Below are 27,915 nucleotides of genomic sequence, written 5' to 3'. Positions count from 1 at the left end.
GTGCAGCGGTTCGATAAGCTGCTGGAGCTGGCAGGCTGGGAGCAGAGGAGGGCTGGCTCACCCAGTGGATCTTTAAACGCTGGCACTGCAGATGCTCCACGGGATGAGCTGTGTGTGTGCTGGTCCTGCGTGGAGTGGCTGTGCAGACAGAAGGGAGACACTCTCAGCTGAGCCTCAAACGTATGTAGTGGGAGGAAGGTTTTGGGAATAGGGAGATGGGAAGGCAGCCTTTATGTTCTGCTTTGTTTTCTGGAGAGTGCTTTATATACTTGTCTTTTGAAGAACGAAAAAATCTCAGTTTGTTTTCATTCATCGAATTCTGATCACTGTTTTGTGCAGCTGACTCAGATCTCCCCAAAGGAAAATATGGGAGTTATATGCTGTTTTGTCTAAATTTTTAGGATAGATTTGGAGTTTAGCTTGATGGGAAAAATCTGGCTGTGCAGAAGCAGATGTAGCAGGTGATAGTTCATGCTGATACTTGTCTCATCATCATGATCTAGTTGACTAAACATTATCGTGACCTGATCATTGATGCTTGGAAAATTTTAAAGAAAAGAGAAATATTAAATGAAATCTAAAAGCAGATTTCAGAGTTGTTATCCTTTTTTGGAGTCACTTAATGTAAAGTGACGTAAATGACATGCTGTTGGGAGGTTTATTGACTGTTTATGTGTATGACTGGGAATATTTGAAAACATTCATGGAGAAAAGAGGATTTGCTTGTGCATTGCAAGTAGGTTATGATGCAGAAAACTGTGGTGGGTGATTCCTAGATAGGAGGAATTAGTGTGCTACTGTTCTTAAGCCCCTTATGTATTTGTGATCTCATTTCTTAAAATGCACAGAAATTAGGATAAAAGATTTCCTGCTCAATCTTTAATAACTTGACTGTGCTCAATTAGTGAATCCAGCCCTGACATTTAAAGAAATCTACCATGAAAGTTGCCTTCTTTTTCTATCAACTATCACAAATTATAAGAGTCAGAGAAACTTCAGCATGGGAAGGGAAGTTGTGGATGCTATCTCTTTGCAACAGGCCTTTCTTCTGGAGTAAATCAGAAGGAAAGAAATTGGAGCAAGCTTTTTGTAAAACCCTCTTGGGGTTCAAGCGATATGTAGATAGCTAAATAATGGGCAAGCATACAGGAGTTTGAGCCTGTAACTCATAACTCAAAATCAAATCATTTAGATGGATTGAGTGTGTTCTGGCGCCAGTGGAGCTGTTCCTTTCTGATTGATTTTGCCTTTTTAATCACATTTTTATTGGGATGTCTGCATGGGTTGTGTTTGCTGTTAAACCTTAAAGAAAGTTTCCTAGAAAATCCAAGTTTGTTTTCTGTCATTTTATACTCAGCATGTTTTAAACTACTTCACATCCTGCGTTACTTCTTCTTAAGTGTGTCATAATCACAGCTTTGTAAAAACATGAGCATGTGAAAATACACCTTGGTAAGGACATCAAGGGGTTTAAAGTTGAAATTTTTTGCCTGCATTGCATCTAGGAATTTCAGAAGTTGCAAATTATTCCTTACAGGATGTTCTTCTGCTTCCAGTGTGCAGGGGTGCAGGCTTCTAGAGAGAGGGTCGCTGATAGCAGTAGCCTGCCTAACACAGCAGCTCCTGGCCAAGCACAGCTGTGTTGCCAAAGAAATTACTGGTCAGGTGAAATAAACTCCATGCTGATTGGTTGATAATGTGCATAACTTAAACAGCTGCAGATAATTTAGAGCTGATAGAGCAATGGGACAGATCACCACTGAGCGCTCTTGCTTTTTGTATGTGTTAAGTCAGTGCATGAAGAGGACCTTAATATCAGGTGAGAAGGAAATTTATTTGTTTTTGAATTATGAAGAGGGTGAAGTATTTCCCTTGGATCTTCTGTAGACAGTGACACTCGCGATCAGCAAATTACCTGTTTGTTTTAAATGTATACTTAGTTTCTTGCATATCTGATAATTTTTCCCAAAGCTTCTTTTCTTTTAACTGAGAAATCTGCTAAAGTTCAAATAATTTAACTGGTTGAACCTTTACCATGATAGAGGAACTCCCTTCATTGTACAGAATGTTGAACATTAGTAAATGAGTTAGAGGTGAAGGTAGTAGCAGCGGAGAGACCCTGGATTTGTGATGCTGACTCTTGTGACACTGCTGCAGGTTAGTGCCAGTCAGTCAGTCATTCCTAAAGAAGCTGACGAGGAGAGGCAGCTTGCCTTGCATGCCAGTGGGTTGCCAGATGTGTATCTGCAGTCTCTGTTCAGCAGTGCATAAGGGAGCAGGGCGATGGTGTTCTTGATAGTGCATCAAGACCTTTAGATAACCCACTTACAATGAAAGTATTTCACATCCAGTGATAAATACAGTGAAACTGCTTTTTAATGCTGTTATTAGCTCAGTGTTTGTTGTGAACACAACCTGATAAAACAACAACAACAACAACAACAACAAAAAGTCCGCAAAAATTAACTGCTTTTGTGGAACTGAGTGGGCTGAAAAGGTCCAGCATAGGCTCAGACTTGAGGTATGAGCAATGCTTTGCTGAACTTTCTTTCATTTGTTTGTTTTGGAAGAGTCTCCGCTGCATGTTAGTTCACCAGCTTGCTTATACACTCTTTAAAAATATCAGTTCAGAAGGAGATGTTTTCTGTCTGAGATAAAAAGTACAACACCACAAAAAAAATGTATGGAGTCCTCCCCTGGCTTTCTGATTCAAAGCAGAAAACAGGCTAACACCTAACCAACTTGTGGGTTCCTCTCCCCAACCCCTTTTATCCCTCTCAGCTTGTAAAAGGAAGCTGGCTTGTACTGAGATTCTCTCTTTTGGTAGCTTCTTATGGTGTTTCAAACTGAAGTTGCAAAGGGGATATATGAGTTATTTCAAATACAATTCATATCTAGGGATAATTGCGCAGACGAGATGATGTGTCCCAGAATGGGTGTGCTAAAACTTTAATTACATTTTGTAGGATCTTGAAAAGTGGTCTGTGAAAGTTATTCAGAGGAAAAATAATTCTCAACATAATTGCAACAAGAAACCACAATGGATCTACTACATTGTTATCCTGATGTTTCTTCAGATCAAAATAATGGCACTTATATTTATGAGAGATGTCATTTCTTCCTCCAAAACAAGTGATGTCGGGAGATAACTAAGATTATTTTTGAGAGGTAGAGAAGTCACTTTTAATATTCCCACCAAATGTGTCACTGGATGCTCTATTGTTTATAAGACTCTGAGTCTCCCTGGGTTGCTGTAATTGCTCTCTAATTATGTCCATATCACAGTTTCTTATCAGTTTGTCACTGCTGCTTAAATCTTCCCTTGAAATATGTCTTCAGAACTGTAGTAACTTGTTAATCTCAAATACATTAGCCAGTTACAATTGTTCTTCTGAAGTAAGTTTATTTTTCTAGCGCTGCCACTCTGCACCACCTGGGAGAAGAGCAACTATGCAGGTTCATACCTTTTTTTTTTTTTTTTCTTTTACCAAGTAATTGAAATAATTTTATTTATGTTCTGGTACCTTATTTTAATTCTATGCTTTGTGATGTTGCTTTCCTGATATCCTGGAATGTTTTATGTCAGAAGGGTGGTTCTCAAGTCCCACCTCCTGTTTTTCAAACAGGGAGAACTTCAATATTCTGAAAGTTTCTGTGGATGACGATTGTGCTGCCTCCCTGTTTTAGTGTTTCACAAATCTCATCGAACGTTTTGCCAGCTGCAACTTGTCAAACAAACTGAAGCAAGGGGTTGAGTGCTACAGAGTTCAAAGGAATATCAGTGATGTGCATGAATTTAGCTGATCAAGAATCATGGAGTGATGTTGCATGTGCTGTCCTTCCCATGTTCTTTCCCTGAGCATCTGCTGCCAGATGTCACATGCAAGGCACAGGAGCTGATGGAGCTCTGCTCTGATTCATTTTAGCAGTATTCATGTAACTGAGCTTACATGAGAAAATAATGCATATGGCATCCAAAAAGTGGAGATTTGCTTTAAATTGCCCCTGCTGTCCATGACAAAAATTTCTAACAAAATTCCTGAGTTGGTGTGAAATGTCTCTGGTATCAGGCATTCTATTAACAGTATATCCTCCTGTGAAGTCATCGGGGAAATGTAGAGAGCAGATTCTCTGGCAAAACTGCAGATCTTTACACTCAGCTAGTAAAAGGTAAAAGTGATGCGTAACTGAATTGTAGCTAGTAGATGAGATGTGTTCATTACAGCATTTCCTTCATCATTCACCATGAAGAATTCATTGTGAGTTATAGAATAAAAATATAAATAGTAGATGATTTGGCAGCAGCGCAAACACAGTGATGAAAAATATTAGTTGCATTATTAGTGATAATTTTTACATTGGTGTTATTAATTAAGGGGAATTATTTTGAAATACTTCTTTGAAAAGCAGTTATTAGTTCTTGATTTCTTTCTTTCTTTGTTTGTTACAGAACGCATAAAAATAAGCACATGTTTCCATGGGGTGTCCTTTAAGTTGCAGGACACACTTTGCAAAGCAGCTCTTGCATGCAGACACCTGGGCAGTATCTGTGTAGGTCTCCTTGAGTAATGAAGCAGTGCAGTGAAAGGCCTTCTAATGTTAGAGGCAGTGAGTAAGAACGGAGATGGTTGGTGAAGAATTCCCTCTCCGGGTTATCAAAAGTAAGGAGGAATATATACATACATACATATATACATATATATATATATGTTTTGTTTTTTTTTTTAAACAAAATACAACCAGATAGTTTTCCAGAAGCTGAAGTATACATTCAAACTCTTTGACACCTCAGGCCGAGATGTTATATCCACTGACAAAGATCAGAATTTCAAAAGGCAGTGCCTTATGGAAATGCGTTTACAGTTCTCAGCATGCTCACATTAAAAGTAGCAAGGTGTGGGCATCACCCTGCAATTATGTGCCACTGCTATGGTTTATAAATGATTTTTCCCTGAAGTCTGCAAAAGTTCTCATCTCATTTTAACAGCATATGCTTTTCTTAAACATTTTCTAGTTCTCTGAAAAACATATTCTGAAATTTTTGCCTTGTTCTCCTGTGCTAGCTGTAATCTGTTCCCTCGTGGATGAAACAAATATGCACTGAGCTGTGATAGTTCAGATAATTTTGATGCAGCACTAGTATTGATTGTGTTTGTTCAGTCTGCTGCCTCCCTAGACACGCAAACCTGTGCTGTTGTTTGGGTTGTATTTGAGCACTGTATATGATCATTTAGAAGGGGTTTATGACCAACAGAATAATGTGGGAGTCTCCAGGAGAAAGGACTGGGCTGTGCTGGTGTGCAAGCCTGCTAGAGGTGAGAAGGGGAAGGTGGACTGAGCCCCAACTCAGGTGGATATTAACAGTTTCCTGTGGTGGGCTTCTATTTACTTGTTTTTCAACTCAAAGGCTCAAAGTACTCAATATCCATACATGTGAGTATGCCTACCTTGATGAGCAACTAATAGGTATATTCTCAAGATACTGACAATTTACAAATAATATCAACTTAGTTTTTGCTGATTTTTATCTCTTTGGGGTTTTTGTTTGTTTGTGTGGGGGTTTTGTTTGTTGTGTTTTTCTTAATGCCTCACATGAATGTTGTTTGATGTATGAGAAGTTTAAGTATGAGAAGTTTAAGTACAGATAGCTAGAACCTGAAAAAAAAAAACATCTTTCAAAACATGAGACCTCGAGGCCATTCAGACAAACTAATGAGATCGCATGCCAGGGAGACAGTTGGTATTATTTCCATCCCTGTAAATACCCAATATTTGAGGCACACAAATGTTCCTTTAGTCATTTTCATCTTCCCCCAGGCTGGGGCTTCTGCACTGGATTATTCTGATGACACAGCACAGAATTTTCCCAAATGAGCCTTGGAGTCAAGTAAGAAATGGTTTTTCTCAGTTGTCTGTCCAGTTCAGTAACAGCCCAGAAGTACATTCCGGAATGGCATTTGTTCGATATAAATTTTCCTGCAGCCAAAAATTCTCAGATTTTTTTTGCACTGTATGTCTATAACTTCTTTATGGGTCTGCAAGTCAAGCACCATGCAAACTAAGGACATCCATCTGGATGAATGCTAGCCTAGGTTTGGACTGCATTGCTCAGCTGCCTCTGATAGTTGACCTGTTGTGAGGGGCTCTGTCCCCTCTCTTTGTTTGTTGCTTTTGGATGAGCTGCATCACATTCGCAGTTCAGCTTACTAAGCTAACTATCCTTTCAGTCTGCACTGTAAATGTGTGCAGGAATGCTTCTGGTACGAACTGATTGGAAAGAACTGTGGAAGAAGAGACCAATAGGAAAATGAACTTTTCCATTTGTGGATGATCACTGATTTGACTCTCTGCAGGTCAAGTTAATTTCTACTTACTTTGTGGTATTGCATTCATAGTACTTCCAACCAAAACAAGCAAAGTTGTTTTGCTTCTATTTTTTTTAATACCTGAAATAATTAACAATATTTTCCATAATTACTTATTATTCATGAAATAACTGACAATTACTGGCTGTACTATTGTTACCACATAGCAACTGTCTTTTATTTGCTGATTCATGCATACAAGATATTCATTAAGCCCCATGTTTTGCTGTCATTGCAAACCAGATGATACTTCTTAATGAAACGACATCTTACAGTGACCCTCAATGAAATTACAAGCAACTTGGCAACTGTTACCCCGTGGCTGCTTCAGTTGAATGAGCTGTCTCTAAAGGAAATGCAGGCTAAGCTGTTGATTGCTCCTGTCCCATCATGCCTGAATATTAGTTGTTTTCTTTTAAATTTTCAAGCTGTGATTGTATAGATGTAAGGACTTTTTGTTTAGTAAAATTAAAGTCTTCTTTAATTTAATGAGTCTGTGTAGGGTGTGAGCACAGAGAAGCTGCTATGCTGTTAATTCACTCCCTTGCTAGTGCACATTAATCTTCTATGTAAGCAAGTCCTTACTTAAGCTCATTTCACTGTAAATCATCTCCACAAGATGAGCTTGCATCCACAATCAAGATCAGACCATAAATAAGGCTTTAGATACTCTTGTATCAAAGTAATGCAGATCACATCACCATTTTGGGCTTTGATCTGTTATTTCTTACTTGTTGATTGAGACCTGCCCTCCCCTTTCCATTTTAACAAATTTTTTGCCTTTTGCATTGCAATCTTTGTTAATCTCACCAGCTGGGAAGCAAAACCAGATGGCTTATTACTTGGACATTATTTTATCACTAAAAATCAAATTTAAAAGGCTCTCATAGAATAACTTTCCCCATCTGTTCAGTTTTCCATTTATATTTTTGGAGAAATAAAACAAGTTTATTTTTATATCTGATGCCTTCTCCTTTTGCCAGCTACTTGAGGGACAGCTGTTAATTGTTCATCTTTCTTTTGCTTGCAGAGCTGTTAGCTGCCCTTCCGAGAAAGCCCTCTAAGCAGCCATGGTGGTGACAGCTTTTTGATGTCATAGTCTCATCTCAGATAAGGCATTGTGATTGATGCCAGTTGTCAGGTCCAACATTTCATACAATCAAAATGCAAGTGATTGTAAAATTAACTTAGAACAAGCCAAAGAAAGTCAGCACAGAGTGGGCGAGCATGCCAGAAGCTGTCCTTGGTGCAATTGCTGGCATTTTTCAGACTGCTTGTTTACATTTCTGCTTCTGAGTGGGACAATCAGATCATTACGAACATTGTCTTTAAAATCTGCACTCAGGAAATGGTTGCATCTTTATTGCACTCTCTCAAGAGATATATTAATGAGTGAAAGCGTAGAATCACTCAGGTTGGAAAAGACCTTAAAGATCATTGAGTCCAAATATGAGCATCTTACATGAGCTCTTGAAAAATGGTATCATTCAATAAAGAGTCAATAAATTGGCTGAGCAAAATATCAAGTGTTCCTTTGTTATCTCTTAAATCATGTCATTACAGAGAAGCAGCCAGACTGACTTGTACAGAACAGGCTCTTCACCCTACTTCATATGACCGTGGCAATACAGACTTTCGATTAAATGCAATTTATCAGACTAGTTGCGCTGAGTCAAGTGCAGCCCTGCATTTTCACAGCAGTGTGAAAAGCTGAATCTGAGAAGAACTTCTCGCACCATGTCGTTAAGCTTTGTAATTTTGCAGGTTTCTTGACTGCATGCTCAGGATGTCTAAGTTCACTCTTTGTAAAATGAAAATATACAGACTGAATTAAAACTGAGCTTATACTATTTTCCTGCTAAAAGAGGCTAATATAAACTAAACATGCTAAGACCACAGTAATGATCGTACTGAATATGACCTATTTTGCTTAGTTGCTGTTCTGGTTACTGAGTCATCTTGGGGAAAAAAAATGTAATAGTTGTATTGTTTTTCTTGGGATTCAAGTGGAAGAAAATTGAAAAAATCTTCTGTAGTTTAATTTATTTTTATTTATCATGAGAGGTTAAACTTATCAGAAAAAAACCATACAGAGCTGTAATAGCAAAATCAGTTTCTCATTAGAATATGTGATCAGGGCTTCATTTTGTTTTGTTTTTAGAACACATTTCTAGTCCTAATCCTTGTATAGTAAATAGGGAAATACTACTTCTCTGAAAGGGTGGTCAGGCAGTGGAATGGGCTGCCCGGGGAGGTGGTAAAGTCACAGACCCTGGAGGTGTTCAAGGAATATTTGGATGTTGTGTTGAGGTACATGGCTTAGTGAGAACTATTGGTGATTGGTGGATGGTTGGACTGGATGACGTTGTAGGTTTTTTCCAACCTTGGCGATTCTGTGATTTATATAGGCAAATATATAGATTGTTAATGACAATTATATATTATGACAGCTTCTCAAAGATGGCATTGTGGGAAAAGAGAAAAAGCTTCTATGGTTATCCTAAATCCTTGATGATACTTTTGTTTTCCTCCTGTTGATTTATTCTGTACTGAGAAAAGTTCTGTATTAGAAAACATTTGTTAAACAAAGTAGAGTTTAAATTCTCAGACTCACATGTGTTTAAATTGTTATTCTTAATGTTTTATTTTGTGGAATTGTGCCAAATCAGTGAAATATGTGATTAGCTTTGGAATCGTTTGTATCATTTTTGCCTCCTTTATTTTAGGGGATTTTCACTAGCGTGATGAAATTGCTTTTGAAAAAAAAAAAAAAATGTGCATATATATTGGCACATTTATCTTGTTAGATTTGTATTCCAGTGTTTTTCTCTTTTCATCTTGCCACACAGCTGGATGCATGCCATGTGCTGCTACATCAGGGCAGCACTGATGGATTGAATTGGTACCCATCTTCTCATTCAGATCTTAATGTTGCTAACACTGAGGTTAACAAACTAAAACAAAGCAGTTGTAGAGACTTCTCTATAAGCAGGATAACTTCTCCAAAGCTTGTGTTCATTTAAACAGTGCCTCCTTTTGAGGTTTATTGAGATCTCAGATTTTGAGTAACCCCCAGCATTTACCTCTTTCCAGATCCCAGTCTGCTGGGGCCAAAACATCCAAGTTAGCTTCTCTTCAGCAGAAAGAAAAGGAGAGCTCCCTTTGGGTGTTTTTCAAGAGAGTTTCAGTAGCAGTGGGTTACCAGTATAAAGAAGTAAAACTTAATGTGTATGACAGGCAAGTCCTACTTGCTCTGAAGCATATCATTCTGTATCCTACCCCTCTGCGTAGAGGTAAATCCTGAGCATTGTTATTAGATAACATGAAAAGGAAGAAAAAAGAGGAGTCATGCTTTCTCTCCCACTTTTAGCCTCTTTAGTGTGCACTGCAATGAATAAGGCAGGGTTCTGATTTGGTACACACATTAGGGAGATGAGGTTTGAGGGAAGAAGTGCAGAGTTTATCATAGATATTCATGTGCCACAGCCCTGAAATGACCCAGGCTACTTGGCTATGAAAATACGGACGCAACTGCTCTTGGTGTCATCAAAAAGCCACTGTTATGTTTTTCCACTAAACCACCTTTCCTAATACTGCTCCGTCTCACACCTCATTTTAAGAGTGAATGCAACACAGAGAAACAATTTTTCTTGCTGCTTAACCAGTGGGAATGGCTATGACCTATCACTGCAGTCAGCATCGAACTCCCATTACTTTCTTCTACAAGGATACTATTTACTTTGGTGCAGTGCCACTTTGGAGGAGGCTGTCCTTTTATGGGTGGAATCTGACAGACCACTCAGAGATCCCGAATTCTCCTTCCAGCTTTGAAGCCACACTTTTTGCACTGTTTAAGACACTGTTTCAGTCCCAGGGGCTTTGTACCGTTTCTGCTCCAGAGCCACTATTTATGGATGTTCAAGATGTGCTATGCGTTTCACTCCTTATTGATGAAGGCAGAGTGCCCCCAGGAGCACATCAGTAGCATCACACAGTCATCGTGGTAATTCCTATGGCTAGAAAACTGCTTTTGTGCAAGGAAGGAACTGTTGCATGTGCAGCTCACAGGTGAGGAAATAGCAGAAAGGAGAAAAAGCAATGTGAGAAATTTGGGAACTGGGAGGCAGCAACTGTGGAGAAAAAGTTGCTATTATCATTTCCAAGTGGATCCATCCATATATTTAGCTGGGCAGTATTTATCATGTTGAAGGTTATTTATTTGCCTTGGTAAATAAGAGTTGCCACCGGGCTAATGATTCAGCATCTGCTCATCAGTAATGCTGAGAGCACAGTGGATTTGCTGTAGGCTTTTCTGTTACTTCATTTAGCTGGTGGATAGTCTGAATTGGTTTCAAAAAATACATAGGCTTCTGGTTACTGTCTTTTCCTCCATGTGTTGCTGTTAAAGAACAATGAAAGAGGTGTCAAGACTACCCGATGTGTTTGTACTTTTACAGGTATTGCTATTGCTGCTGTGTTGTTCCTCTGATCTCCTGCCTTTCCCATGACGATTTCCCAGTGTTTACATTATGGTAAGTCAGTTGTTCATTTGTGTTTCCTCTCATGGTTAAAAATGTAATGAAGTATACCTGAGGAAAACTTGACTTTTACTTGATAACAGCTCAGAAGTGTCTATGTGTTCAACGTGCTAAGCAAGTGTTTCCAGGAATATGTGTATTGAATGCTCTCAGTTCTCCTTTCCTTTGTTTTCCATCCAGGATTTGAACACAGGCACCCAGCCACATTCCGTGACCAAGTCAGAGATCCCAGACCATGTTCTTTACACAGTAGGGACGTGCGTTCTTGTTATTGGCTCCATCGGCATCATAGGAAATCTCCTAGTTCTCTATGCATTTTACAGGTACCCAGATTTCTTTCCTTTCCCAGCTTGCCTTGTAGTTTGTATGCATCTGTGTGAAGGTATTCTGCATGAATTTCATCTTGGGCTAGAACTTCAAGCAATGGCTGTTGATATTCAGTTATATACCCCTCATGTACATCCATGCGCATCACCAGTGTACTCCTGTGTAAATTCCTTGTGTTCTGGGGATTCTGAGAAAAAAAGAGAACCTTGACTTCTTAGTAATAATTCTAAATAAAAGTTTAAGGAAAAGTTTAATACTTTTGATAATAGAAACATCAGCCCCTCTGTTGCAAACTCTCTCTGTAGATTCTGCTGATTACTTAACTAAGGATGAGGTTCCCATCAGTCCAGATTATCTTGGAAGACCCATGGAAGCAATGCGCTACACAAATGAGCTCATGCCATCAGTGTGTTCCCTGCTTCAGGCAGATCATGGGATTTCTGTCAGTTTTTGTGCTTCTGGGTTTCTGACAGTGTATTAGATGGTTGAAGATACTGCACGTAAAGTACACAAAAATCTCATTTAAAGAAAAAAGGGAAAGCTGCAGTCTACTCCACGCTATAATGCTGGAAATTCCAAATCCTTTTTGCTTACTGTTAGTTGATTCAGTGAGGGTCAACAATACTAGAAACACTAGTGCCATTATTAATTATTTAATATAATTGACTTATTTTTAAATGGTTAAGCAAACAAAAGATTTTAGTGGTTTTGAATAACTGTGTTTGCTCCACAATTTCTAGCACAGTTTCTCCATTTATCTTGAAGTTTGTTTTAGCTGGCACAAAGAAAGGATTAAACCCTCAAAGTGGGAAAATCTCAGTAAGGCAGGTGAGCCCTCTCACCCACATGTTGCAGACAATTATGAGAGCCATGATTTTTATAAGAACTACAGAAGTATTGAGATGACCTTGCAATTTATTTTTCGATATTTAGTAATATGAAGGAAGGCATTCACGTTAGTTGCAAATACTGTTATACTGGCAGCACGCCGGAGAGGCCTCAATTGATAGACTGAAGGAAGTACTCTGAAAATTTATTTCAAGCCATTTAGAATTGCTCCATGCAGTTTTCAAGAACAAAGTTATTTGTAAAATCCTGTTTGTTGCCTTTATCTACAAGAATGTGAGTTGTCACCTGAGTACCTGGCACTATGAAAACTCCTGAATTCAAACTCTAGTGAATCAAAGTTCTTAATTTAGCTGAGCAACCAAAATAGCTTTTCACTTAGAGGGACAAACAGTTGAGCATTACACTTTCTCAGCATATCCATCGGAAGCGCCAGTTGCAAGGTAGAGGAATGACAAATTCATGAGTTAATGTATTTTTAATCAGAAGAATGGAGGAGTACTCAGACAACCCAAAGTAGAAGAGAAGGGTTCTTTATTATGTTAATAGGGTTTGTATTCCCATTAGCACGGGACAAGAGCAATCTCAAATACCAGCTGAAGGACTCCTAGGAGATCAAAACTACAAGTTACCTGAAGCACATTCTTCAATATCAGAGACTAATCTACTTGCTCATACAGGGAACCAAGGAAAGAGGCAGACTGCTCTTCTCTTGAACAAAATTATATGTTTAAAGATAGATGGAATTCTTCCTCTGTTGGAAGATAATGGATTTATTTTATCCCCCCTGCCTTGGTCGATCATTATTTTGAAGCAACTGCATCTTTTGCTGTGGTAATTGATTGATGGTTGGCAATTGATTGAGTGGGAACAACTGCTCATTGCCACCTGGAGACTGTTTATGCTAGTAAATAACACAATCAAGATGGCTACTTGTTCATTTTGCCTATTTCAAGTGATGAATTTTTCATCTGTTCTTAAGCAACAAGAAGCTGAGGACACCCCAGAACTTCTTTATAATGAATTTGGCTGTGAGTGACTTCCTGATGTCAGCTTCTCAGGCCCCCATATGCTTTATCAACAGCTTGCACAGAGAGTGGATCCTTGGAGATATAGGTACTTTCTGAGACTAATTCATCTTTCGCTAGCTCTACTGTCTTTAACATATTTTAGTGCTAACAATATTGGCTTAGACAATGGAGAGAGCATCACAAAACTCTGGAGTTACAACCTAGGTTTTTGGCATGATCTGCCCATGTGATGACAGTTTTTGTGTAATAGTCTATTTCTCTATCTCAGGTTAGAAAAAAAGCAGTCAACAGCAACACGTAATGATGGCCATTTAGTTTCTGAGGGCAGATGTCATAGCTAAAGATGGATAGGAAATTTTTCTTTTAATTACAAATATTTTTCCCATATTAGTTTAAGAAAGAGTTAATATTTATAGAAGCACATTAGTATCAATTACTGTGCTCCTAGGATCACACATTTAATTATGGAAATGTAGGGATTTGGGAGGACTGCACAGTGGACAAAGAGTTGTCTGGATGGTTGCAGGCTGTGGCCAAGAGCTTCACGCCCAGGTGGATGCCAGTCATGACTGATGTCCTCCAGGGGTTCATCTTGGGACTGCTGCTCTTTGACGCCTTTTTTAATGACATAAACAATGAGATCAAGTGCACCCTTAACAAATTTGCTTACAGCACTACGCTGAGTGGTGCGGCTGATACAATAGACAGACTTGAAGACAGCATCTGGGATCTTAATGAGGTTCAACAAGGCCAAGAGCAAAGTCTTGCACTTGGGTTGGGTCATTTCCTGTATGTGTTCAGACTGGGAGAAGAACTGCTAAGTTCTGGTGGACTAAAAGCTAGACATAAGTCAGCAGCATGCACTTGCAGAACAGAAGGCCAACAGTATTCTGGGCTGTATCGTTTTTTGAGATATCCATTTGTCAGTAGTATACAGATATCTACTGAAGCCTGTTAAGATCAATATATTGGGCAACAGTCCAGGAAAATGTAACCTTAATTAGATCAGATTTTCTTTGAGGCAGTTTTCCATTGACATAATGTTTCCAGCTACAGTCCACAGTGGAGAGTAGAACTTGTTAATACATATATTTCTTTTTATATTATTTATATGTGTGTTTTTGCTAGTGAACACTTCATCGTGCCATTGCAAGGCTAAGAAAATTGTTCTAATGTGAGAAAAGTCTTTGGCTAGGTTTCTGAGTTTTTGTTTGTTTGCTTGCTTTAAAGCTGAGAGTGTGTGTGGGAATTTATGAGATCAGGCTGTGAGAGAAAAGAAATACATGTTTAAGAAAACAAAAACAAAAAAAACCTGACGTTGCCATTTTCTGCTTCAGGTTGTGACTTGTACGCTTTCTGCGGGGCGCTCTTTGGAATAACCTCGATGATGACTCTGTTAGCTATTTCTATTGACCGCTATTTGGTGATCACCAAGCCCCTGCGCTCCATCCAGTGGACCTCCAAGAAGCGTACCATGCAGATCATTGCTGCCGTATGGCTGTACTCGCTGGGGTGGAGCGTGGCCCCACTCCTTGGGTGGAGTATGTTGTCTGCTCACTCTTTCTTCCAGCATTCTCAGTACAGTCTACTTTTGCCTTGTTCAGGATATGAAAAAATGATGATTAGGAAAAGTTCCTGAGTGGATGCATAGCTACTACCTGATGGTTTGTTGTCATATAGCATTATCTATGTCTACCACAGTGCAGTACCCGGGGTTGATGTTGTTTGTGTTTTTTTGCCCTGGATTGTGTTCAAGGTGACTAAATTGCATATTGGGTTATAGGTGCATATGAGAGTTTGGCAATCAGGACCTCCTCTCCATGTGTCCATTTGTTTTAATCACTCTGTTGTTAGATCGGTAACTGTGTAAGTTTTAGTCATGTGTGCAAATAACATATTTAATGTATTTCATAGGTTCCTATGTGCCTGAGGGCTTGATGATATCCTGTACATGGGACTATGTAACCTACTCCCCTGCAAACAGAAGTTACACCATGATTTTATGCTGCTGTGTATTTTTTATTCCGCTGATAATAATACTCCATTGCTACTTATTTATGTTCTTGGCCATAAGAAGTACTGGCAGGTAAGCAGTGTAACTGAAATATGTGAAACTAGGTTGTTTTTTTTTTCTTTAATTAGAACATTTTCTCAAAGTCTTTATCTGCAGATAAATCTAAAATTAATCCCAACTGAAATCAGAAATAAAGTGTCTGGTCATTAACTGCTGTAACTGGAGAAATATCTCTGCCAATGTGAAAACTGGGAAGGATTGTATGCATTTTGGAGTAGGAAACAAAGTAGATTGTTCTAATCTTAGCCCAAAGTGTGGAAATTAATAATATTTCAGATAATTTGATCATTTTGATTATTTGTCTTTCAGATTTGCAATATGAGGAATGGGATGCTTGTGTATTATAGAAAGATTTTTGGCTCTGGGAGATAATAGTGTGTAATAATGGGAGCATCATCTGCCTGTGAGCTGCTCTGTAAACATAACAGTCCCTGTATTTTTGTGACAGTTATCAAGCATCTCAAAAACCTTGTGGTTCACTCAAGCAGATAAATTACAAACATAAAACTTGGCTGAGCTTGTTAAGATACCTTCGTTGTTTGTTTGTTTGTTTGTTTTCCCTCCGAGAGTTTTAGTCTATATTTGTAGAGCTGAAGCAAAAATTCAGCAGCATATTAGATCTACAAGGAAATTTCCTTTTGTCCAGTTGTTTCCCTTAATGAGTTCACTGGATTTTTGCATAAAGCTGTGCTTTTGCTTGCTCCATCCCTGAGAACAGTGAAGGGCAGGGGATACCCAATTCTTCACCCTTTGTGTGTCAGGGTAAGGACATGGCAGTCTTGTTCTGTAGTCCCAGTGGTCCCTCTGCTTCAGTCCCACGCTCAGACAGCCTGAGCAAAATGTCTGGGTCCATTGTACAGCACTGATTACCTTCTAGATTTGTAGCTATCAGAGGACAAAAGAAGAGTGAGAGCAGAAAAGATGAAGCCTGCTTTATTATTATACACCACTGAGACCGTGCTAGAGACATTGCTATTTGCTGCTTCATTATATATCTCTATCTTGTTTCCTCTTACAGAGATGTCCAAAAGCTTGGGTCCTGCAGCCGCAAATCCTTCCTCTCTCAGTCTATGAGGAATGAATGGAAACTGGCAAAAATTGCATTTGTGGTCATCATAGTTTATGTCTTGTCCTGGTCACCATACGCTTGTGTCACTTTGATTGCGTGGGCAGGGTAAGTGAAAGCTATCCAAGGAGTATTTATACTGAAATATAAACTTGATTAGTGTTGTCTTTTAGAAGGATTTTAAATGTTTAACTAGTGAAGATATTGTGCCCTTCACTGAATCATAGAGTCATATAGGTTGGAAAAGACCTTCCAAGATCTTCAGGTCCATCCATCAACATGTCCTACAGAGTCCCATCACAGCACCATGTCCCTTAGCGCTATAACTTAGTTCTCAGTACTGGGGCCTGTCCTGTTCAGTGTCTTTATTGATGATCTGGATGAAGGTATTGAGTGCATTCTCAGTGAGTCTGCAGATGACACTAAACTGTGAGGAAGTGTCGATCTGCTTGTGGATAGAAAGGTCCTATAGAGGGATCTGGGCAGGCTGGGTTGCTGGGCTGAGGCCAATGGGATGAGGTTCAAGGGGACCAAGAGCCAGGTCCTCACTTTGACCACAACAATGCCAGGCATCACTACAGTCTTAGGGCAGAGTGGCTGGAAGACTGAGTAGGAGAAATGGTCCTGGGGGTGTTGGTCGACACTCATCTGAACATGAGTCAACAGTGTTCTCAGTCAGCCTCAAATTGATAATTGATTGTATTTGTATGTCTGTTATTCCTTCCAAAAAAATGAAACCAAGCACACTCTGTCAAAAACAAGCCTTTCAACTGAGTAAAGAATGTGTTTGAACAAATTTAACTTTTCATCAGTGCTTCTTATGAGACCACACAACAAAAGCAGTTAAAAAGAACAGGTTTCAGTTGTTTAATATCAGTCCATGTTTAATGATTTTTCCTTTTTTATAGTCGAGGAAACACTCTAACGCCGTACTCCAAATCTGTGCCAGCTGTTATTGCTAAAGCCTCTGCAATCTACAACCCCATCATATATGCAATAATTCACCCGAGATACAGGTACAGTAAACATATAGGTATGTGTACAGCTCTGCAAGAAAATGCGTTTTTAAAAATGAATGGACAAGAACTGTTATTCAGCATGCCACTAGATTTTCCTGCACTTCCTTCAAAGCGTATCTTCCACAAGGGGCGGTGATAAACCTTTGGAGGATGGATTCCGTGGTGATAAAGGTAGGAGTGCCACTAGATGGCAGGGTGGGTCGTCTGTACGTTGCCTGAAACTGATTTCGGAGCTGGAGAGCAGAGAGCCGGTTGTTATGAATGTCTGACAAATGAAAGTGTTTTTGTAAATCTTTTAACAAGGCTGATGGAAATACACCCAGGAATGGTGAAAACAGATTTTGTTTGAAAATATCTGCTATCATAACTAAGAGATTTCTATCCTCCAAGAAAACAGAGTCCATCCCAGTTTATGAAAGTTGTCTAATATTTCAGCTTAGAATAAGAGAATGGCTACTATTCAATGACTTGCAGAAGTGTAGTGAGAAGAAATGCATGGATGGCTGACATATTTTGAGCCTGGTATTATTTTTCTGACCCAAAGCTAATGAGTTTCAGTAAGGAAAAGCATGTAAATATAATTTCATGAAATGCTCTATTCTTTGGAGAAATTCCTTTAACTCCATCACCATGGCGGCAGCCTCCAGCATCCCCCAGGAGATTGGTTGGGCTGTGCTGGTAGCTGTTTTGGCAGAACAGGGAATGACTGTGCTGGCAGAAAGCTTGCTGCAGCTCTTGTCTCCACCATAGGCACAGAGGTGATTGTTTGGTTGCCACTGGAGTTAGAAAGAAATGACGTGCAGTAGGTCTGGGAATACAAAGACTGGTGATGATGTCAAAGATTATTTTACTATTATTTTGTACTGGCGAACAAGTAATCTCATCATAAGAATCCAAGAATCAGAGAAGGGTTTCTGAGTTAATCTTTCAAATAAATTGAAAGCATTGATATTTTCCAAGATATTTTCAGTTCTTACTACTTGTCCATGCGGCTCTTCCATGAGTGTTTTGATACAAGGCCCTGAAACCGACTGCTAATTTCCCTTTGGTCTTTCAGCTGAGTACATTCCACTAAGTATACTATGTTGTTTCTATGTGTACTTTAAGGTCCTCTTCAATCAAAACAAGAACTGTGCTGAGTTGATAGAAAGTGCCGCCACTGTGTGACTTTCAAATCTGTTCATCAGTGTATTGTTACATAGATCGTCTTTCTCTTCACCCATTTTCCTTCAGAAAAACCATCCATAATGCTGTTCCCTGCTTGAGGTTCCTAATAAGAATATCAAAGAATGATCTCCTGAGGGGCTCCATAAATGAATCATCATTCAGGACCTCTCTCTCCAGCCACCAGTCTCTTGCTGGAAGGACCAAGAACACTTGTGTTTCATCAGTTTCCACAGGAGAAGGAGTAAGTTTTTCCTTGTTTCCACCAAGCAAAGTGAGTGTAATGTCTCTTCAGCTCCCAGAATAAATTACTATAAATACATACTCAAAATTTAAAAATGGAAAAGAGGATCTTTCTGGCTAAATTGTTTTGGACATGTGAGGTAATTTCTCCAAAGCTTCTGTGGGAATTCAAGCATGACGAGTTTAGATCAGAACAAACATTGAAGTCGGCATATCTGGATAATTCAGATGCTTACTTGGAGCATGGATGTTTGAATTCAGGGCTAATTAAAAAGAGCTGTTGTCAGCCACCTCCAAATCACCATTTGCCTTGTAATGAGGTGACTCTGGGAGGCGGAGAACAGGAAAATCACCTCCCAAAGGTTTTTAACCTATCCAACAGCATCCCATTGTTTTATGGGAAGTCCACTCTCTGTAGAAAACTTCTACATGTGTTTGTGTCTTTTTTACTATGAGGAGTGAAAGCCTTCTGCACCTGGGACCAGGTGTGGTGTTCTATAGGCATTGTAGTTTTGGAAAGACTGGTGGACTGACTGGAGTACAGCTGCCCATAGCATGTGGGTGTTTTGCAGGAAAAAGTCACAGGACAGAAAATTGGGATATGTAACATGGCATGAATGTTACATTCAGGGGAAAAGAGTCTCACTATGAGGCCTTTATCACTTTTGTGACTAAACAGAATTAAATTGGAAGTGGGTCTTGCAAGAGGCTCATAACCTTCTACAAAGGTATAAAGTCTCATGATGGGCTGAGCAGCAAGCTCATTGCTCTTCTGAGCCAAGTGGTAGTGCTCTGAATGAGGAGGAAGAAGTTATTTACCTGTGGCATCCTGTGAGCTGCTGCTGCTTCCAAGGGGCTGTCACTGGGACTCAGACCGTGATGCTACATCTAAAGGAAACCGTAAGAGTGCTGGATGATTTAGGGAAGACCAGTATTCTTGATTTAGAAATGAACCTAGGACCACCCAGAAACCTGCATGGATGGTATACCTCTCTTAACAAGACAATGTTCAGAGCACCTGTTGGCTTGCACACTCAGATTACTGATCGCTGCTTGGTTTTTGTGTGTTTGGTTGGGGCTAGTGTTTAAAGAGATGGGACGATGCAGATAAGAGTCTTCAGCCGTTTGCACAGCTTTTGCTTACAGATCTCAAATAGAACAATTGCCAGAACAACAGCCAGCGGGGCTGTTCTGTGCCAAGCTGACATAGCCAAAGGTAATCTTTCCTACTGTAATGACTCAGTGCAGCTGTATGCTTTATAGCTGAAAGAGCAGCTGCTGAAAGACAAGCTAAGCTCAACAACCAGCACATGACAACAGCACAGAGTGAAATTCTGGAATGCTCCAATAAAGTATTGATAGGCAGGAATGACACTGTCAGTACCAGATGATGGTCATGAATATGCATGTTAAACACATTGGTTGCATTTGTTTAAATAATGTGAACCTGTCTTTAGATACCAGCTAAGCAATTATAATCATGATACACGATAATTTACTGATGAAATGATGAAAGATGATTTAATCTTTTTTTCAAAGTCCAGGGTAAGTGAGAAAATCAAAAACCAAATCTCTCCTCGTGTGAGTTTTGAGTGTGAGAACTGTGTGAGAGCAACTGTAGTTTTCTCTAAGTAAGTGTAAGGCTCCTGCTGAAGTTTGAGAACTCAAAGTTTGAGAAAAGGTGTAAATTTCTGAAATCTGTCTCTATTGTTCATTAGAATTGGAGCGATGTGGAGCTTGACCCTGTAGAGCCAACTCATGTGAAACTGCAGCCTCGCCGAAGTCATTCTTTCTCAGCAAGTCTGAGACAGGAGAAGAGAGACCTGCTCCCAGAGACCTGTAGCTGCACTGAAGAAACTGAAGAAAAGGTAAGGAAAAAAAGTTGTCTTTGCTGGGGAACCTCCATTGTAGTAGCTAAGCTTGCTATACCGTGTCTTTTCAGAACTCATAATTTATTCTTCATATCCGTCTATTTCATCTGCAGGCTGCATTTACACAGATTCTAATGTCCCCTCCATCCTTGCTATTATTCATTTATTTTAACAAACAAGAATGCCAGTAATGCTTTATTTATTTATTTATTTATTCACCAATATGTTGCCTGGTTTTGGAAAGTCAAGAGCAGCTCGCAGCTCTGAAGCTGCATTAAAGAGGATTTAGTACTGTTGTGTAAGAAGTTGACTTTTTTTGTCTCTTTGCATGTTCACCTGCCCCATCTCTGACTTCTCCTATCCTGACCCTCATGATCACATCATGAAAATGTCTTTTCATGACAATATAAGGGCTCCAAAACAAAGTTTGACATGATAGAAGCCACCTTTTTTCATCTTTTCAGTGTACATTAAAATGTTTTATTTTTGTTGAGGGGGAAGACAAGAAAGAAACTCCCATTTCTCCCTAAGGGTGGGACAGTCTGGCAGATGCCACCCTTCCCTCACTGAAAGTGGAGATGGTGAGTACTCAGAGCATCTTCTGTGGATGCATTATACAACTTACCCAAACCTCTGAGGTCTGGGGCTATGCTGTGAGGAGCTCCCTCCCTATTCTCTGCAGAACTGCTAAGGATGGGAGCAGTAGGTCACCTAATAGCTTCTGCCACTGTTGTACAACCAGTTTCAAGATGAATACTTGTATGGAGGTATAACATCAAGCGTATCTCAGTGCTGTATTTTCAACAAGAAAGAATTAGGGCGTGCAATTCACTGCCAACAACTGGACGTGGTGGCACCTGCTTTTTCATGGCGTGGCTCAGGTGTAGAGATTGGTGTGTGGTAGAGGCAGCATAGCTTAAAGCAGAACCTATTCTGCAAATTTCCAACCATCTGATAGCATGGTTCCTGCATGCATCTGCCCTGTCTTCCTTCATGTGTCTCCATAAGATTAAGTCCTGGGAAACCTCAGTCTTTCCCTGTGGTTGCTGTGAGTAGCATTGATTGAGAACAGCAGTGTAGGAAGTGCAGCATGGAAGGTGTTGTTGAAGAGGCACAAGCTCCCCATATCATTTCTTGCTCTCAGAGAGTGGCAGAACTGTTACATTAAGCAAATCCCTGATCCTATGTCCAGCTTTTTGTCCTTACCACAAGATAGCTTCTTGCTGTAAAAGGATTATAGCTAGGCCTTGGTTTCAGCTGTGGTGGCAAGTGACATGGACTCAGAAGTCCTGCATACCTCCCTTGCCCTCCATCAGCAGCCCAACTCTGTTGAAGGCACAGAGAAAACAGGGAAGTGTGTTTTATGAAAAGCATCTTAAACTTTTTCTTTAATAAGGCCATCTCAACAACAGCTCATGTGCCAAGATCTGTTCTCTTGTCACTCCTTGCCACTCTGTAAGTCAGCTGGGGTCGAAAGCAACCCCAACAATGGTCTTCCCAATGCTCACAGCTAGCAAGATCCTCTCCAGAGGGGAACTTGCAAGTGCTGTCATGCCCACTAAGCCACAAGCAGTGAAAAACAGCAGACAGGAGGGATTTTATATTATTCTTTCATTCTTCCACAGTCTTGATTTGAAATAACAGACATTTCTTCTCTGTCAGATTTACTTAAACTGCTTTTTTAGCACATTGTTGTTCTCTGCGCTGGAGCAGGTACAGCAGCAAAACAAATGATTGTCAGTAGAGATTTGTTAAGGATTAGCGCCTGTAGAGTAAAACATTGTGAAGCACTATGTGTCAGTATTTAAATTTAAACCCAGCTTCACAGAAAGAGAAACATATGCTAAAAAGTTTGATTTTTTTTTTCTTGCAAAACCACAAAAGTTGCATGAAAACAGATGCATCTGCTCTGTTGTTTTGATTTTTCTCTGCCCAATCAGATTATTATGTAATATATTATGCCAAATGATTCCCTAAGAGTGGCAATAATGGCACTGTGCGCTGTCTAAAGGGAGATAGAAGGGGCCAAGAGTCAGCCTGCTGGCTGGTTGGCATCTACAATGTTCTACCATTTTTAAAAGCCTGGAAAAAAAATTCAATAGGAATCATCAAATCACACATATAACAAAGCAAACATCTCTATGTTAAGTTTTAGTTCTCAGGAAGGAACCTGTAACATCTCTCTTTACACCCAAAACAATGATTTTATAACCTTAGTGGCCATTTTCTACAGCAAGCCAAAATTAATTGCTTATGCCTTTCATTTCTAGGTCTTTTAAACATTAACCAACACTTTCAAAGCTTACTTCTATTACTCTGCTTTTGTACAGGATCAGATATGGAAAGTGGAGTCGTCATCAAGGCCAAGTTAGAAATAAAACTTTCTAAACAAACAGATTTCAAATGGTTAGCAAAGCAGAATCTTGGTTGCTGTTCTTTCCTCCCTTCTTGGTAAAAGTATTGTTCAATGTACAAAGCCACTGTCTTTTTATGAGGCAGTAAGAGGAGCTGCTTCAGGACACAGTGAGAATGCTACCTAGAGTCTTGTCTGAGATCTTTTCAATGAGAGTTAATTACAGCTACACAGCAGTTGCAGACATTATAAATGAGAGAGATGGAAAAAAGCCAGGTAGAGGACTGGGCTTTTCTTTTCTTTTTGATCTCTGTGGGTACTTGATCACATCTTCTTTTGCTCCATTTAACATTCTGCTTTCCAAGCTGTAGATGTTAACGCATCATGATTTTCCTCCTTTCTATTCAGAAAATATGATGAGTGCCTGAAATAGTGACTAGTAGCAGTGAATATTCCAAGTACTGATTTGCAGTGACACAGATGCTTATCTTTCTGCTCTAGGTTTTGCTGTCATCCAGCAGCCTGGAGAAGGTGCTGGGGCGGTCAGCCCTCCCCAGCTCCCCTGTAGCAATCGTGACCAGCTCCCTCCGAGCAGCCTCTCTGCCTGTCGGTTTGAACAGCAGCAGTGCCAGCAGAGGAGCAGGCTCAGATACCTCACAGATGGAAACTCAAGAAAGTCATAATAGTGGAGGCCTGGACTCCATCGTTAGCAATACAGTCCCTCGAATCATTATCATTCCTACCTCAGAGACAAACCTGTTTCATGAGGAACCTGAAGAGGAAGAGACTGAATTATTCCACTTCTGTGACAAAAAGAACAATCTGTTGGATTTGGAAGGGCTTAGCTCATCTACAGAGTTCCTCGAAGCTGTTGAGAAGTTTCTATCATAAGTGCATCAAAAGGAAACCTGCTGGCAATTATTTTCTTGGCATCTTCTCCCCTTAATTATACCAAATAACTGAAGCCTTGTAGGTTAGATCATCAGGCTTTTTGTATGTTTATATGGTAGCCACTAGGCAGCCTTCAGATTTATCTTTGTCCAGACTAGTTCAGGCATGGAAAAAAGCTTTCTTTCAGATCCAGCAGTACGATCAAGTTGCATCAGTGGATTTGGCTGCCTGCTTCATGGGGCCCTGAACCTTGACATGCAACCACAGATACCAGCAGGAGGAAAATAACTGAACTGAAATAGGGGTAGCTGCTGAGTGTTTGTGCAACCTGCATGTGAAACTGCATCCCTGTTTTGGCAGGTCTCTTCTGCAGGTGATGGTAAGCACTATGAAGCCACAGCTTTCCACCAGCCCCAGAGGTAATATGTCTAGATGATCAAACTATGTTTTAATCAAATTATTTACGTAACTATATAAATATAAATACATGGACTGATCATGTAGCTGGGAGAAGATTGCTTGCTTATAAACTGTAGTGAGAAAATGTTGGATTTTACCTCAGCATTAGTATAATCAATCACCTGAAGGTGCTATATGCTAAAACATAGAATTTCACCTCTGGAAGCATTTAGAGCACCTTGAGATTTTCATTGTGGATTAAAATGTGTATGAACCCTAATGAATCTGTGATTAAAAGGATGATTATCTACAGCTGGCTTGACAATTTGTTCAAGAAAGTAAACCCTCAGCTGCTCTGTCACTTGTTTCTTCAGCACAGATTCTTCTCTTCTAAAACTTCACAGATAGATGGATGTCTTTTGCAGATCGTGTTCCAACAGCCTTCATGTGGGTAAGACATCACCCTGGAAAGATAGCTTCAGAAAACTGCTGCTTGCTACAGGACCTGCAGCTGCATTGTTAATGGTGGTTATTGGGTTCTGCATTTTGGTCACAACAACCCCAGGCAACCCTACAGACTTGGGGAGGTGTGGCTGGAAAGCTCCCAGAGGGAAAGGGACCTTGGTGTGCTGATGGACAGTTGGCTGAATATGAGCCAGCAGTGTGCCCAGGTGGCCAAGAGGGCCAATGGCATCCTGGCTTGTATCAAGAATGGTGTGGTGAGCAGGACTAAGGAAGTCATCCTGCCCCTGTACTCGGCATTGGTGAGGCCTCACCTCGAGTACTGTGTCCAGTTTTGGGCACCTCAGCACAGGAAGGACATGGAGGTACTGGAGCAGGTCCAGAGAAGGGCAACGAGACTCGTGAAGGGCTTGGAGAATCAGCCCTATGAGGAGAGGCTAAGGAAGCTGGGGCTGTTTAGTCTGGGGAAAAGGAGGCTGAGGGGAGACCATATCATGCTCTTCCAGTACCTGAAAGGTTCTTACAGTGAGAGTGGGGCAGGTCTCTTCTCACTAGTGACAAGTGACAGGACGAGGGGAAATGGCCTCAAGTTGCACCAAGGAAAGTTTAGGTTGGATATTACGAAGAACTTTACAGAAAGGATGGTTAGGTACTGGAATAGGCTCCCCAGGGAGGTGGTTGAATCGCCATCCCTGGATGTGTTTAAGAGCTGTTTGGATGTTGTCCTCAGGGATATGATTTAGTGAAGGGTTTTTAGTGTTAGGGTACTGGTTAGGCTGCAGTTGGACTTGATGATCTTCAAGGTCTTTTCCAACCTGGGTAATTCTATGATTCTATGATTGTTTGTTTTCTCTGTTTTATGTTCCAGGTCATGCTTGCAAGATCTTCCTCACATTTTATAACTAAATACATTCTTTCTTTAGTTATTCGTTTTCCCTTTATAAAAGATGCTTTCCACTCTCTCCCTTTTGGTTTCTGAACTTCAAATGTAGACAAGTTGAACTATGTTGTTCTTTACAAAGCATCAGGATATCTTGGGAGAAAGCAGAAGTTCCTCGGGCACTGGGTTTTCCTCCAGGACTAAGCAGCAGAACAGAACCACCCGCAATCAGCTCAATACTTCTAAATACAATTCCTATGCTGAAGATCAGCTCAGTTAGCAGGTGGCATGGCACGGTGACTGCTGTGACATCTGCTCACCTGCAGCTTCTCAAGCAGGGCTGCTATCCAAGAATGTGATTTGGGCCACAGAGAGTAACCAAATACTGATTTAAGACCCTGTTCTTGGAAAACAGGTGAGGCTTTATCCTGGGCTGAACATAGTGTTCTGCCATCTCTCATTATTTTTCTGCTGGATTTGTCCTCTCTGGTTCATTATCATCCCTTTTTCCTATGTAATTACATAGCCAGTGACCTTATTTCTTGCATTTAATATCCTCAGATGCATCTTCCTTCTTCTCAAGACAGATCCTAGGAAGTTTCATGCTTGCAGGACTTCCAAGTCTCGTACCTGACTTTTGCTGTTGTAATAAACTCTAAATAACAATCAAAAAGGCATTCAATGTTCCAAAATATAAAAAATAGGCCTCTAAGATTTGCACTCCAGTATTCACATAATTGTACTGGTAGGACTGCAAGCAGAATATTGCTGTGTTTTCCCATGGGATGAAGAAGGTAAGCTATAAAGCACCATTAACAAATAACCACCATTAACAAATTCCTTTGTAACTAGGGTTTTGCTTGGACTACAAGATGACAATCCAGTTATCTCCTGCACGTGTGGTGATACCAACCATGTGTTTTCAGAAAACTAATGGGCTTGAGATGTGTGCATTCCATTTCTATACCTCTAATGTCATTTACAATTTCAACTATTACTTCCGAAGCTAATGTCAATATTACTGTGTTCTTCAACTGCTGTAGACCAGAACATCAAATGAGATGATAGCAGTAGAGTGATAAAACCTAAAACTATATGCAGTATCAGACACATTTATTTCAGAAACATCACCGTGTAAATCAATTTTAAGATAGCGAGAGCAATACTGAAGAATCTCACGTGCTTCTCTGTTGCCACATTAGACTAGATGGCACACAAAAATGTTCAGTATTAACTAGCTGCTGTTTTTCATTTCACCAAGGCATGTATTGGTTCACTCAAATGGAATAAAAAATTCATAGGAGTTGTATTAATTGTTTCTTTTGCTTATTTAATGATTAATTTGAAGAACAAGGAGGAGGAACAAAAAACTTAGCTCATAACTTTAGAAATCCATACCACATTCCAGTGAATGGTAAGGTGCATCTTGAACATGTATTTTAGTGGCCAGTTTGGTGCTGAGCTGCTTATATTGTACGTCACACTTACCTGTGTATTAACATGTACTTACTAAGAATTAGGATGCCTGCAGAAAGTAAGAACTCATTTTATGATGTGTCTGAGTTGCTCTTGTGTTGCTCTTGTGTGACAAAAGGAAAAACATATTTTAAGTTCTCCTGTGGTTCTTTGGATGCAGATAAGATTGATGCTCCCCAAAATACTTAAAAGCAAATGACAAACTGGAAATGAGTAACAACACTAAAAGCGTTATGGCAATGTGGGAGAAAACAAGAGTAACTGGAAGCCTTCCACAGGAAGGACAAGACAAAGTTAGGAACAGCTTGAAGAACAGGATAGCCAACAGCTTGTCAGCTGAGAGCACTAAAAGAAACATTTTGGACAGATGCAAATGACACTGGGAACAACAAAAGAAAACTACTCACTGCCCTGCTTTCTGTGGGTAACCAAACCCACTGGCTCCCCAACTGGATTAGGATTAGTTTGCAACTAGGAAGAATCCTTTCCTCAACAACAAGCATATATCCATGATTTCCTACCATGGAAAGAAAACAAATCTGTAGCACTTCTCACAGGCACATTTGCAAACTGATCTCGCTGCTGACACACAACATTTATTGTGTACATACACAATTTAAGAAAATCCCACACATAAAAGCAGGACACGTTCTGAATTAATGACATCAAACAGAGCTAATGCTTTGTAAAGTAAAGTTTTCTCATTTCGGTTCCCACCTTGCTCTGTCATTGCAAGTCTCTCCCCTTGCAGGAGAGGCTGTCACCACACCAGCAACTCCACGCAGCACAGAAACAGTTTTGCTAATGATGACGTGCAACTGCAAGAGTTTAAAAGCTACAAGAAACTGCATAACTCAGGCTTTATTTCCAGCAGCAGCTGAAAAGCCCAGAGCTGTGGGCAGCCTGATAC

At 40.0% G+C, this 27,915-nt stretch overlaps 1 protein-coding gene across 1 annotated transcript; it reads left to right on the top strand.

Moving 5' to 3' along the window:
- On the top strand, positions 1–26,843 carry LOC140251664 (melanopsin-like). Its single transcript, XM_072335681.1, has 11 exons — positions 1–180; positions 10,823–10,897; positions 11,084–11,226; positions 13,059–13,192; positions 14,445–14,648; positions 15,022–15,193; positions 16,200–16,355; positions 17,156–17,263; positions 18,500–18,674; positions 20,392–20,541; positions 23,399–26,843. The coding sequence occupies exons 2-11, from the start codon at positions 10,895–10,897 to the stop codon at positions 23,786–23,788; spliced, it is 1,635 nt and encodes a 544-aa protein (XP_072191782.1). The 5' UTR covers positions 1–180; positions 10,823–10,894; the 3' UTR covers positions 23,789–26,843.
- Positions 26,844–27,915: the final 1,072 nt, after the last annotated feature.

The sequence above is a fragment of the Excalfactoria chinensis genome, chromosome 4 (assembly GCF_039878825.1).
Source record: "Excalfactoria chinensis isolate bCotChi1 chromosome 4, bCotChi1.hap2, whole genome shotgun sequence".
In the NCBI taxonomy this organism is placed as follows: Eukaryota; Metazoa; Chordata; class Aves; order Galliformes; family Phasianidae; genus Excalfactoria; species Excalfactoria chinensis.
The sequence above is the reverse complement of the archived record's forward strand: the minus strand, read 5'-3'. Positions and strand labels throughout refer to the sequence as shown.